The sequence below is a fragment of the Myotis brandtii genome, unplaced genomic scaffold (genome assembly GCF_000412655.1).
Source record: "Myotis brandtii unplaced genomic scaffold, ASM41265v1 scaffold424, whole genome shotgun sequence".
NCBI classification, from domain to species: domain Eukaryota; kingdom Metazoa; phylum Chordata; class Mammalia; order Chiroptera; family Vespertilionidae; genus Myotis; species Myotis brandtii.
Window position 1 is genome coordinate 2,715,992 of NW_005366245.1, and position 14,502 is coordinate 2,730,493.

The 14,502-nt window shown below is 43.0% G+C and overlaps 1 protein-coding gene and 1 long non-coding RNA gene across 2 annotated transcripts in view; both read right to left on the minus strand.

Moving 5' to 3' along the window:
• Positions 1–8,893: 8,893 nt before the first annotated feature.
• LOC106727450 lies at positions 8,894–9,966 on the minus strand. The gene is made up of 2 exons (XR_001363642.1): positions 9,761–9,966; positions 8,894–9,339 (listed from the first exon to the last, which is right to left on the minus strand). It is a non-coding gene; the product is annotated as an uncharacterized LOC106727450 (long non-coding RNA).
• Positions 9,967–9,970: 4 nt separating this feature from the next.
• The window catches only part of CDS1 (CDP-diacylglycerol synthase (phosphatidate cytidylyltransferase) 1), a 56,789-nt gene continuing 52,257 nt past the window's right edge, over positions 9,971–14,502 (minus strand). Inside the window, exon 13 of the mRNA XM_014545990.1 lies at positions 9,971–12,727. Coding sequence (XP_014401476.1) covers positions 12,598–12,727 — 130 coding nt within the window. The 3' untranslated portion in view covers positions 9,971–12,597. The remainder of the gene's footprint in view (positions 12,728–14,502) is intronic.

Sequence of the window (14,502 nt, forward strand, 5' to 3'; positions counted from 1 at the left end):
GTGAAAGGATGTAGGGGAGGTAGCAGCCTGACTTTGTACCTAGTTAATTAGTATTCTAATGCACATTCTTGTTAGCCTATTATTAAGTCACTGCCCCTTCCTTAATTAACTGGTCTTGCAAGACCTACTTACCTAACTACTCCCAATTTACAAGGGCCATGAACCAAGGATGTAACAGCTTAGCTAGAGGGAGGTCACTGGCACCATCCAGGTTAGGCACTTAGGTACAATCTAAAGTCCCCATTCTGACTGACTCAGGGGGGGCTGTGAAAGCCCACCACGAAGCCAGTAGTTAGGAAACAAAGAACTCAGGAATATATATAAGGAGAAAATCTCATTGTATATGTTGCTCAGGCTTTGGATCTTTTGAGTCCCCTGAGCCAGCAGCGCTGCTTTGATTAAAGACCTCTTTCCTGATACCTCCAAGTGTTCAACTGTTTCTTCACGCCAATTCCACAATGATTACATACCCTTGAAATGTCTGGGTAACTTGTAACTCCCCTTTATCTGGACCCCTTGGGGCACAACCTAATGTGCCAGGACAGATACCACAAATTCCTTCATTATTATCATGTTAATTATTCCTGCACCACCTAAGTATGTGTCTGTCATTTTACTTTATATCCAATCCCAGCGGTTTCCCCACTTTGCTTTCTCCCGCCTCTCTAGTCTATCACCAATGGATTTCATGTAACCCACCTATGTCCCTTCCTTTGACTGCAATGTATAAATATAGATGTAACCTGCCATTCTCCAGAGCATTATCTCAATTCGTTGAGGTTCTGATTCCTGGCATATGTCGACTGTTTGGCCCAAATAAACTCACAAAAATTCTTTACAGGTTTCAATGTTTTTATGTTAACAGTGGGGAGAGCCCTGAGAAGTCATTTCACACAAGAGGAAAGGGATTTGGAGAGGGGTTTGGTGGTCCCAATGCCATGCTGCTTATAAGGTCTAATTCCCAGCTCTAACCCTGAGATTTCCCACTCCCTGGCCAGTGCTCCCAGTTTATGTCCTTTCTTTTCTTTCTTTCTTTTTTTTTTTTTTTTTTTTTTTTGCAACTACAGTGAAAATGTACTTAGAGTGTTATTTCTGTATCATCCATGTATAATTGTGCCCTGCTTTATCAAGGAGATAATAAGGGTTAGAACGTCAACCTTGGCCTTCAGCTATCATACTTCCTGCTCAACAAAGACGGGCAAGTTCATTCCAGAGCAGAGTTTAGAGGTGTTTAAAGCAAAACAACTCCTGCCCTGGCCACGAGGCTCAGTTGGTTGGAGTGCCATCTCCGTCATCCCATCCCAAACACCAAAAGGTTTGCAGGTTGGATTCCCACCAGGGCACATGCAGGAGGCGACCAATTCATGTTTCTCTCTCCCTCCCTTCCTTATTCCCTCCCCGTCTCTTTAAAATCAGTGAACATATGGTAGAGTGGGGATTAAAAAAAGAAAAAGAAAAAGAGGGTGAGGACATGTGCTGGGGGTAGGGGTGGCCAATAGGGAAGAAAGGAGACATATGTAATACTATATGTAATACTTTAAACAATAAAGAACTGAAAGAAAGAAAGAAAGAAAGAAAGAAAGAAAGAAAGAAAGAAAGAAAGAAAGAAAGAAAGAAAGAAAGAAAGAAAACAAACTTTTTTAGGATCTTGCCCTCAAGCACCGCCACAAATTGAAAACAAAAGCTGTCTCCTAAAAAAATATTTCTGTTCCTGAAAGGAAGCCATCCTTTTGAAACCTGATTAGAGCGAAATAAACCATGGAGCAAAGGTCAACCTAAGGAGTCTGTGGTTGTAAACTTAAGAATCATCACAGTCTGGGTCCGTAGGCTGATCTGCCAAGAGGAAGAAGGAAGACCTACTTTAGCAAAGTTATCAGGTAGGAGTGTGTTTGGAGTTTGGATCCACCTATGTGGAATTCTTTTTCCTTCTGAGGTCGTAATTAAGTGTTCATGCTGACACCTATGCTGCTGGGCCTTGAGTTCTGTAAAAAAACGGCACAACTACCCTTTTAGGAACTTTCTAGCCTGTAAATGAGAGGCTGCACTCGAACTCCTGACTTTGTAATTGAATTTTCAGCAAGTCTGTTTCATTCCTTACTGTTTCTAATTCACAATGTTCTTTTCTTAGCTCTGCAGTATTTATATCATCATCATGATCATCATCTCATCTTTAGTACTTTCTCCTTACTAAATTATAGAATTCAAAGCCTTCCCAGAAAATTCTCTTCTATTCCCCATACTGGCCTCTTCGTCTTTTTGCAAACACTTGCCTGCCTTCCTGCCTCCCTCCCTTTTTGTATAGGTGTCACTCCATTGGTTTTCATCTTCTGCCTTTTCAAGGTGGATACTCCTGCCCAGACTTGACATCTGCTGAGATTGTGAGTGAATTAGTTTGAAGACTGGCTGCTGGGAATTGTGTACTCTTGCCTTTGCCTGCAATAGTCAGTTCTCAGCAAGGCAGCCACAGTGAGCTTGTAGGTGCCAGTTCCTATCTGTCCCTCCTAAGACCCCACGGGGCTCCTTGCCTCTCTCCCCCTCCTGTACTACATACACTCGTATGTGCCCTTGTACCCTCGCTGTGACTGCCACCTCTGCATGTGAAGATCCTAATCCAAGCTCTCTTCCTCCTGTACCTGCTCTGGTCACCTGGAAGGTAGGCCTCCCCTGACCACCCTGCAGTATTTACTGTTGCAATTTGCCTGCCTCTAAATTCCCCGTAATCTGAGATACTATATAATATGTGTTGGTGGTGTCTCCCCAGTAAAGTGTAAGCTAATTAGAGGCTGATATTTGTGTCTGCTTTGGTCACAACTGTACCAGGCAGAGTAGCTGCTCAATGAATATGTTGAGGGAAGGAATTAGAGGTGGCCTTTGACTTACTGACCTTCAACTTGTATTATTATTGTTATAAGAACATTTTAACATGAGATTTTTTAAAAGTAGATAATATTGTTAACTGTAGGCACAATGTGGTAGGACAGATCTCTAAACTTGTGTCTTGCACAACTGAAATTTTATATCCGTTGAATAGCATCTCCCTATCCCCCCTACCCCCATCCCCTGGCAACCACCATTCTACTCTCTGCTTCTATGAGTTTAACTAATTGCGATATCTCATCAGTGGAAGCATACTGTGTTTGTCCTTCTGTGACTGACCTATTTCATTTAGCTTAATGTTATGGATCTTGAACATTAATGCAAGAGGTTTTGGTGGAAATCTTAAATCATCTTTCTTGTGTTGAATTTGAGCTTTCACATACGACATGCTTGAATACTTCTACTCAAACTTTCACTGAGGTTTCATCTTAAACATTCAAATTCCTTAGCCCTTGAGAGCACCCTTGAGAAAGGCGCCCTCTCCCTACAGGGGGACCAGCTGCCTTCCAGGCCTCGGTAGAAGCCAGAGGGTCTTTGCAGCAATGTCTGAGAAGAAAGCCTGCCCTCACCCTAGTCTAGCCTCACCAGGAGTCATAGATATTCCAGGGCAGCCCCCAGCCCTCAACACTGCCCATCGGACAATTCAGAGAGGGGCAGCTGGACCAGTTGTGGGGTCCCCAGTTGTGGAGTCAGCTGATAGCCCTTCCCTGACCCTCCTCAGGCCTGGGATACCCTCCCTGCAGATCCCATCATTACAGATTCTCTAGTCATATTTTTTTGTTTGTTAAATATTTTATTGATTTTTAGGAAGGGAGAGGGAGAAAAACATAGATGTGAGAGAGAAACATTAGTTGGCTGCCTCCTGCATGCCCCCTCCCAGGGATCAAGCCCATGATCAAGGCATGTGTCCTGACCAGGAATGGAACTGGCAAGCCTACGGTCATGGGGCGACGCCCAAATGAGTCACACTGGCCAGGTAGTCAGATTTTTTAACTTTATTGATATATAATTAACACACTGAAGTGGGATTTTTTGAACTGGAACACTTGGTGTTCCCCTGGGCAGGATGGTTCCCGGGCTCTTTGTCCATGGGAGTAGAAGAATGAATCCACAGATGGAAGGTGGTATAGTAAAGGTGGACATTTTATTGAAGAACAAATACAGACTCCCACGGGGGGAAGGGGAAAGAATCTCACAGCACAGACTCCCGCTTGGGGAGAGGGAAAGAGTCCCACCGAGTCCCTGTTTCCACGATTTATAAAGGCTGTAGATCTTTGTGCTTTGATATCCCCTCTGATTGGTCACTATTCCCTTAGACTGGTTACTATAGTAACTTCTGAGCTCAAAGGTCAAACCTCACATGGGACATGTGAAGTTCTCTCCCTGCCCTCCCTCCCCCTGCTCCTTCCTTATTGTTTTCCTATTCCCTTTGGGCTTTCTTCTTCTCCTTCTGGATGAGGGGCTTCCTTCCCTTTATTTTGTAAATATAGACCTTCTGCTGTTTCTAGCTCCCTCATTCTATGGAAATGTACCTGTTGCAGCTTTATAGCTTCCCTATTCTATGGAAATATACCTTCTGCTGCTCTGCAGCCCTGTGCTTCTTCCATGGTCTTCTTAATTTCTAAAATTTCCTAAAACCTGTCTTTTTAATCCCCCAAAATTCATGTTCAACACTATAAAATTCATCAGTTTAGAATGGGGTTTTATATATTTACACTAGTGGCCTGGTGCACAAAATCTGTGCACTCTGGGTGGGGGGGGTGTCTCCCAGCCTGGCCTGTGCCTTCTCAGAGTGCAGGGGCCCCGCGATCAATCACCCCAAAGAGGTAGGCCATGCCCACCCATCTGAGGGCCCTCGATGGATTGACACCAAAGAGGTAGGCTGGAGTCGGGGGTTGTATCTCCGCCGTGTGAGCAGGGCCACAGGAACCCCAGCGAAAGCCACGTGGAGCAGCGCTGGGACCTGCCCCCGCAGTGCGTGTGGGGCTGTGGAAACCCCAGCAGAAGCTGCACGGAGCAGCCGCTGGGACCTGCACCATGCACACAGCGTCAAGCCCCACGCACCCTGGTGATGGATTGTGACAGCGTGATGGCGTGAGGGCATGACGACCACTCTAGGCTATTATTAGTATAGATAGTTGTGCAACTATCACCACAATCTAAGTCTAGAACATTTTCATCACCCCAAAAGAAAGCTCATACCATAAATAGTCACTTCCCATTCTTCCCCATCTCCACCCCAATTTTACAATCCACTAATGGACATAAAGGAGAGTTAAGTTCCTCTGGCATTTCATCCCCTGCAGGCCTGGTTGCCCCCAACTGCCCTCCCTTGCAGGCCTGGTCCTTCCCAACTGCCCCCACTGCTGGCCATCTTGTGTCCACATGGGGGCAGCCATCTTGTGTGTTGGAATGATGGTCAATTTGCATATTACCTCTTTATTATATAGGATTCTTATGTCCTTCATCATAGATTAGTTGATCATATAAGTTTTTTTTTCTGATATCTATATTCTGTTTTATTGATTTATGTGTGTTTTGTTTTGTCAGAACCATTTTGTCTTGATTATTATATCTTTGTAATATAGTTTGAAATCAGGGTACATGATACCTCCAACTTTATTCTTCTGTCTCAAGATTGCTTTGGTTTATTCATGGTCTTTTGTTGTTTCACATAAATTTTTAGATTACTTATTCTAGTTCTGATAAGAATTTCATTGGTATTTTGATAAGAATTTCATTGATCTAAGAATTTCATCAGATTGCTTTCAGTAGTATGGTCATTTTAATGATATTAATCCTTCCAATCCATGAGCATGGTATATCCTTTCATTTATTTGTGTCCTCTTCAATGTCCTATACAGTGGGGCCTTGACTTACGAGTGTCCCGACTAACAAGTTTTTCGAGATAAGAGCCGTCTCTCGGCCGATTTTTTGCTTTGAGTTGAGAGCTAAAATTCGGGTTACGAGCCAGCTTTAGATACCCCACCGCTAGTTAGCACAGCAAACGCCACAGTGAACGCCACAACATCAGCCCAGCATCACGTGTCTCACTTGTTCACTTTATGATTTGACATACGAATAATTTGAGTTACAAGCTCTGTCACGGAATGAATTAAACTGGTAAGTCAAGGCCCCACTATAGTTTTCAGAATGCCTCATTCGTTGAATTTATTCCTAGTTATTTTATTCTTGCAGTTGTAAATGGGATTGTTTTCTTAATTTCTCCTTCTGATTGTTATTGTATAGGAGCACAATGTATATCTGTTTATTAATTTTGTATTCTGCTACTTTACAGAATTGTTTCATTAATTCTATTAATATTTGGTGTTTTTTTTAGGGCTTTCTACATATATATTATCATGTCATCTGAAAATATTAAGTTTTACTACTTCTTTTACAGTTTGTATACCTTTTATTTCTTGTTCTTGTCTGATTACTGTGGTTAGGACTTCCAATACTATATTGAGAAGTGATGGTGAGAGTGGGCATCCTTACATTTTTTGTGATCTTAGAGGAAAAGCTTCTTGCTTTTCACCATTAAGTATGGTGTTAGCTGTGGGCTTTATAAAGTTTTTTCTTTTGTTTAGTTCTGCTTTGATTCTTATTTTTTCCTTCTACTTACTTTGGGGTTTCTCTTTTACTAGTTTTTTCAGATGTAATTTTAGATTATTTATTTGGGATTCTTCCTCCCTCTTGAGGTAGCCTGTATAACTATAAACTTTCCTCTTATAACTGCTTTTGCTGAATTCCATAAATTTTGTAAAGTTGTGTTTTCATTTTTATTTGTCTCAAGGTAGTGTTTGATTTCCTCTTTGATCTTCCTCCTCCCCTACTTCCTACTCTTTTTGGAATTCCTATAATGAGAATGTTAGGGTGCTTGATGTTATCCAGGGATCTCATACTATTTTCACTTAAAAAAATTTTTTTTTCATTTGCTGTTCTGATTGGGTGAATTTCATTATTCTGTCTTCCAGGTCACTAATCTATTCTTCTGTATTAACTAACCTGCTGTAGATCCTTCTAGAGTTTTCATTTCAGTTATTATATTCTTTACCTCTGATTGGTTCTTTATTACATTTTCTATCTTTTTGCTGAAGCGTTATCTGAGTTCCTTTATTGTATGCTCAAATTTGTCGAGCATCCTTTTGATGATTGAATTCTTTATTGGGTAAATCACTTATTTCTATTTCATTAGGGTTTTTCTCTGAAGTATTTTCTTGTTTCTTTATTTGGGGCATGTTCTTCTGTCTCCCCATTTTTAAATTTTATTTTCTGTGTTTTTTTCCTATGAATTGGATAGAATAGCTCTTTTTCTTTCCCAGTCTTGAAAGAGTGGTCTCTGTGTAGACTGTGTGTTGAATCATTTTGGCAGGCCAATTGTAGTCCATGCAGCTAGGTATAGTTCCTGGTGTGTGGTCTGGCTTTAAGGAGTGAGTTCTGGGTGGGGCAGATTGGGGTGTGTGTGCTTCCTTGCTTTTCTAATCTGGGTCAGGCTGCCTGATGTAGACGGAACTGCTTGGTTTGCTATTGGTGTGCCCTGTTGTTTTTAACTGTGATCAGAGCAGGGTCTGGGTGGGGCTGCTTTACGTACTTGCCTCTCAGCAACCCACCAATTCTGCTCCCTCTCTGGACAGTGCACCTACTCATGCACTCAGAGGTGCCCCTGTCCACAGGAGCAGCCCTGTGTGAGTGCCCTATCGCTTTAAATGTCCACAGTCAGAGCAGGGTATGGGCAGGGCCACTCTGTGTGCCTGCCTTACCAGCTCTGCCCTTTCTCTGGGTGGGGCAGTCTTGCATGCATGCTGAGCTGCAATATACTATATTTCACCCTCTCCAGGCAGGGTAACCCTACATGCACTCAACAGCACCCCATTCACTCTGCACGGGGCAGCGTGTGGGTACTGCCGTTTTGCTAGCTCCGCAGTGTCTCCAGGAGTGCAGCCTGCCCACTATCTGTACACTCTCTGGACAGGGTATCCCTACAGGCAACATCATGGCATTTTCTAGTCCCACATTCTCTCCAGGGGGGGAGCTCCGTGTGCACACAGCCCAGTGGGTGTGCAAAGCAGCACCCTGCCCTATCTGCTGAATCAGCTTTCAGGTGGAGGCGCACCTTGTGTGAACTGCGGCTCCTCCTGTTTCTGCTGGATTTGGCTACAGAAGGGTGGCTGAGGACACGCTCCAGTGCCCTGCAGGTGGGCCAGGGAACCTGGATGGAGCTCCTGCCCACTACCACATGCCAGGGAAGCATAAACAACGGCGCTCACCAGTTTCTCAGGCCCTGGGTTGTTCCTCAGCTCTGGAGAGCTCTTGTGTTCCCCAACCTTCTCTATGCGTCCCTTTCCCTTGCTTGTGCAGCTGTTCAGTTGGCTCCCCGTTGGCTCGCAGGAGGCACTGCCCCAGGTATTAGTGTACACTTAATGTGTTCTTGGGGGGGGGCGGGGTGAGCTCAGTGGCTACCTGTGCTGCCATCTTGGACTCGCCCCTCAAATGTGTCTTAATTATACTAGCAGAAGCCTCCAGTTCCTTTTCACATGCTTTTGAAATTAAAATTGTTAAAACATATGCTTGATTATTCAAACTTGTTCTTCAAACTTATTACTCTTCTAGGTCCTGTCTGGTTTGGCATTGCACATCTTGAAGAGAAACCCACCTGGATCCCTTAAGCTCAGCTGGTTGCATGGGAAAGGAGGGTCTGAGAACTTAAATCCCAAGTCCTGTACCCTGTTTTGCTGTAAGCTTGACCGACAGTTTGAGATTTCATTCTCTAACACACCTTTGGGTAGACTGCCCCTCAATGATTTTCTCTCTCTGGGCAACAAGGCTTTGCTTTACCCACCCATGTCCTTTGTACACGTTAGAGAGCCAGACTGTATTCTCTCTGCTCCTTTGGAAAACTAACATTATCATCATCAGATAACGTTCCATTCATCAACCCTCACTCAGGGACTCTCCATGGTACCTGATGATTCAAGGGTTCTTTCCGCTGCACAGGAAAAGAAAGACAACAGGGTGAAGGTGCGACAGGCTTTGGGTTAAATGGTCTAGACCTGCTTTTTTATTTGCAGCCATTGCATACAAATTTCCAAAGAAGTGAAATTTTAAATTTTGTTGAATTTCAGGAGCAGGCAGAGAAATCTGCTGTGGACTATCTGCAGGACAGACAGCTTCTCCGTGGAGGTCAGAATAGTTGTCTTGTTTTCCCCTGAACCTGGTTTAAACGTTGCGATTGCCATGATAAACACCCACCTTGGATGGCACTTACCTGTCTCCAGGTAAAGAAATACTAGTTCTAATGTTCTTGGTGCTAGAACAAAAAAGCAGGGCTGGGTGTCTGGTAGACGTCCCAGGCTTGCTTACGTGAAGTGATGGGATGTCTACTGTTGAAAGAACACTTACATTAATGCTACCTAAATCCAATGTGGCCAGATGGTTACCTTTCTGTTCAGTCACTTCCCTCTGCAGATGGGCAACGAGAGGAGAAGGTAGGAAGAAAGGAAACGAAGGATTACTAATTGGTTCCTCTAGGGTGGACACAAACCAAGGCTCATTCATAATTTTAACCCTTAAAGTGACCCCAGCAACTAGAAATCATGAAGCCCATCTCAAAGCTTTGCACATGAAAACTGGGCTGGGCATGAAAGGGCTGTCCAAGAGACACTAGTGGGAATGTGCACAGTTAAGTCTTCAGACTCCATCCCATTTGTGTATTCTGAAGCTTGAGGGCCTGGAGTGTTAGCATTGAGCCCGACCTGGAATCACAATGGCCAATCAGAACAGATGCCACTCAGCATCCATATAACTTAAAGCTCTAGTAGGAACTGGATCAGGATTCTCCCAAGTAAATGTGTGGGGAGTGCCATTGAAATTCTGTACTTACTCTTTCTAGTGAAAGGTCATCACCTCTTGACAAACACACCTTTCCGTCATCACCAGAACTTCATTATCCCTGTCCCCAAAGATGTCACTGTAGGTGTTGGTGATGGAAATAGACAACAGATACTACTTACGTGTGTCCATCATCATTTTGTAAACACTAGTTGAACGGACGTTTTTTCTCCAATGAGAAAATGGCACGACAAAGTCAAAATGTGATTTATCTGTTTTATTTTCCTATGTTTCAGTAAAAGATTCAGAGAACTGATGGACACATATCATGAGCTATCTCCTGCCCACATACAGTATATGTACACTGCTTCTACTTTTTCACTGAATAAAGTGATACCATCTTTGCTCAAACCAAGGTACAAAGTTATACTGTAAACAAAAAACAAAAAAAGGCGGGTGGGTGGGTGTGGTCTTTGCTTTTCAGACAGTAAATGTATATGTACCACCACAAGGGAAAAACACGGAGGGAACATTTGCATCCCACAGGTTAAAAAGTCAACCAATTGGTACCCTTAGAGCACCTCCAAAACTAGCCAATTTGAAAAAATGAACCATTACCATGAAGGAAGTTCCTAGTCTTTCATCTTTCTGCCATCACGTAGCTATACTAGAATTTAAGTCCTCTTCATAGTGCAAATACAAAAATGATCAAAGTCAGGGTTTTATGGCTATCATCTGATAAAATATCTTGTATTTTAATATACATGCTCTAAAAGTACAAAAAAGTACTTTAGCGCTCTGTTAAAACAATTTACTTTTTACATATAGAATAGTGTACACCCAACTCAAAGTATATTTGAGGAAAGTTATTATTGTGACACAAATATTTCTAGATTAATATTTTATTATAATATTGATTTTACAATACAGGTATTCGGTGATGCTCTCCTATAACTCTGCATTGCAGTGCCTCACCAGTCACCTTATAGAAAATGCAAGGGAACTGTGTATCTCCAAGGAGTTTTTATTGTGCAAATCTTCGTCAACTAAGTTCCTATTACAAAATTTTTATTTGACTTTTCAACTTTGATATGCTACATTCCTGTATGATCAACATTTGGAGCTTTTGTGAGGCAAATAATGAGAGATGCTGAAAATTAACTGGTAGGTAGCCTGATTTTATAAGGGATCATTTTGTCTTATAACATTTCCAATGCCAATTCTAGGTTTTTATGGAATAGGGTGAAATAATGCTGACTGAATACATCCAGTTGTGAACCAACTGAATGCCAAACTGAGAAATCTTGGTACTGAGTTCAGCTACACCCACTACCGTGCAGTGCACTTGATAAAGCTGCCCATTAAATGCCATCCTAGGAATATCTGTACTGGGACCCATGCATATCCACACTCTTTGATTGTAGGTATAGTAGTAGAACAGGAATATAAAATGATTGAAATTTATTTTTGATTTAAACAAAAATATTTCCTCTTTTCATTAGTAAAACATTCTTTAAAATATATCTATTTCTCCTCTCTGAACATTTAGCCAAGGAGCAATAGGCAATTTTCAAAGGTTTACTGCTGCCTCTTCGATACAATAAGTATGGTTATAAAGAGCACACAGCAACATGAGCTTATTTGCATTCACTGGTAAGAAACTTGTCCTCGTCTCCTGTCCATCAGAGGAAGGTTTGACATTTGTGTGCTTTTTGTTCTCGGTGGGAATCACTCCTGCTTGATTTTCATTCTTGGAAGAAAAATATCATCAGCTGATGTCCTTGGGTTTTATGACATGATGTGAAAAAGGAAAGGGACAGAGATGAGCTGCTCCCATGAAGTCAGTCAGGGTCTGGGCCTCCAGGCAGATCTCCAAGCTTCCTGCCAGTGGAGTGTCTCCAGCTGCACAGGAAGGAGACGGGTAGGGACGCCCGGGACACAGAACCTTGTCCACAGACGGGTCACTCTCGCTCAGCGGGGCACCCCCTCTCTGCTTCAGCCACCACCCCTGCTCTCTACCCCTGCGTATTCATCTTTTGTGCTCATGGCTATTGAACTTAAAGAAACCAGTTCACAGGGAAACGAGGAAAAGCAGAGAACTAACTCGACCCAAAGTGGCCTGTGCCACGTGTCTCTGTCTTACGCAGTCTCCTGAGCTCTTGTCATCTGTGGAGGCTGCACACGTTCTTCAGAGCAGAACTCCCCTTTGTTTCTCTTCAAAAGCTTTTGCGACGTCAGGTTTTTCCAAACAACTTTATCAGAAGTAGAGTCTGATGTCAGCCAATAAAGATAGAAATTTCGGCCTCCCTCTCTTGAATCTCAAACCTACCTAAAAGAGGAATGTTTTCCCCTGGCAAATGATTACTTACTTTCCTTTTGTTTTGGATCCAACTCAGTCCTCAGAAAATACTTCAAACTAAAAGAGGAGGAAGTGCAGGAGAACGAACTTCCTATTGTGCCTCCCAGAGAACATTCTGCTAAAACCGAGAGCAGCTCCAAGTGCAAAAGTAAATATTTGTGCAAAGGGCACACTTTCAGGTGCAATCTTAAGACATCCTCAATTGACTCATTTGATAGTATTTGACTCTTTAAAACAGTCTTTTAAATTATGAAAATGGCAAGTAAGGGAAAGGAAGTTAACATCAGAAAATACACTTTAGAAAAAAGTACAGAATACTCTGATGATGATTTGCTACTTATTTCATAACTTAGATCAAGTCAGTGTGTGTTAAATATTCACAGTAGTTCAGAGAAGAAACATTCGTGTCTGTAAATCTTCACTCTAGTGCATTTTCAACCATTTTTCTGTACATTTACAAAATTTCATCTGTCAGTGCTTTTCTGTAGAATTCCTTATTGTCGATTGAGTCTTTCCCTCTCTGGGTCCGGTTATACCTTCAAGGTGGGCTGCAGGATCCCTTTCTCAATGAGGTGCATCTTCAGGGTTTTGTATATATTTAACTGCTGTTCTGGTTGAAGCACCAACAACTGCTGCAGCACTTTGCTGGGATTCGGGCCCCTGGTAACAAAGCAGAAAGGAAAGTTCTTGCTATTTTAAGAGCTGAAGGAAGCATATGCCCACAGTTTAAATGCTGCCTTTCAGTGTAGAGTAGCAATCTTTACAGAACTGAAACAGCTCCTGATCAGAGCACACTCTATGCCCAACGTTAGTGCCAACAGTAAGACACACACACACACACACACACACACACACACACACACACACACAAACAAAAGAAAACAAACAATTTTCTGCTGAGAGGCGTGCAATATCAACATGGCAAGAATGGGCAGTACAAGGGGTATGGATCTGAGCTCTACAAAATTCTCTGAAGGGCAACCTGAGTTAGAGGTGGGGATAGGGGACAAATCCCGAGATTGGACAAGGCACAAAAGCTATCCTGTAAGGAAAGGAGCAAAATTCCTGGTGGGAGAGGACATGAAAACAGTGTTTTGCTTGTTAGCTTCAAAGAAATGTCAAACAATGGCAGGCATTTTGTTGAAGAACTACCCAGGGAACCATGAATGTTCAAGAGGCAGGACTCAAAGGCTCTGAGCCCAGCACTGAATTCCTACCCGGCCTCAGCAACAGGGGCCACAGCCTTTGTTCAAAGAGAGTCTTGGGTCCCCAGTCTAAGGAACAGAATGAAAGCGGATCTGCTCCAGTTGAATGGAGGAGAGCCCTGCCTCCTCGCCCACCGCCCTGGCGGTTCCAGGGGGAGGGTGTGAGCCCAGGGTGGACTGAAGCAGCAAAGGCCAGTGATTCCATGCTCTCCCCACAGCCCACACAGGGGCCTCTCAGCACTGCCCTGTGGGCGAGCTCCACCAGCACCCCCACGGCAGCCCTTCTCTTCCCCTTCACAATGCGCAGGTCAGAAAGCTCCAGGTCAGGACTGCTGCCCTCGCACCTGTGCTGCTATGACTCTCAGCCAGGGGACTGTAGTCTCCCCTCCTGGGCTCTAGAACTCACCCCCCTTATACACTGGAGACCATGTGTGATCTTCTAAAGTGCTATTCTGTCAAGTTCCAAGTGAACCTAATTCAGATGTTAATGCATATGCACTGTTCTTTGTAATTTCTACAGTCCACTTGAATAGAAGAGTATGGTTTACTTTTTGTGAAGAGCAGTGAGTAAAATCCAATGGGAAAAAGACATAAGTAATATAAAGAGAATGGTAACCAGAGAGACATTTACACGAGTAATTAAATTTAGGATTTATAATAAGGACTCTTCAGTTCAAATGGAATTATAGGAAGTAGAAATACTCAGATTCACCCATCCTATGGGTCCCCTTTGTGCAAATGCCAAAAACTGCAGCCATAAATTACACAGCCACAGTCTCCTCAAGTCAGGGCACCGCTTGTCTTAGATTTCTTCAAAAGATTCAGCAACTTCATAACATAAACCCAGAGCAGGGCCCGCAGAGAAAAGGAAGGCGTTTCTAGCAAGTTCAGCTAAATGCAAATCTGCCAGCAGGTGCTCCCGGCTAGCTGCATCCTGGCACCAGCACTGTGTTCCAACAGCAAATATTTCAGATGGCAAGCACATGGCTCAGCATGACTCCTCTACTGGGAGAAAAGCACATTAAAAAAAAATTTAAAGTATGAGTTAATGCCCTAAACGCTGCCATCTGCTGCAAAGAAAGAGTTCTGAGGGTTTAGCCACTAATTACTAATTCTCAACTCTATCAGTAAATAAATTACACAAATAGATTGAATATTCCCAATAAAAAGACAAAGACTGTCTACTGGGTTATAAAAAACAAAAACAAAATCCAGCTATCTGCTTGTTAG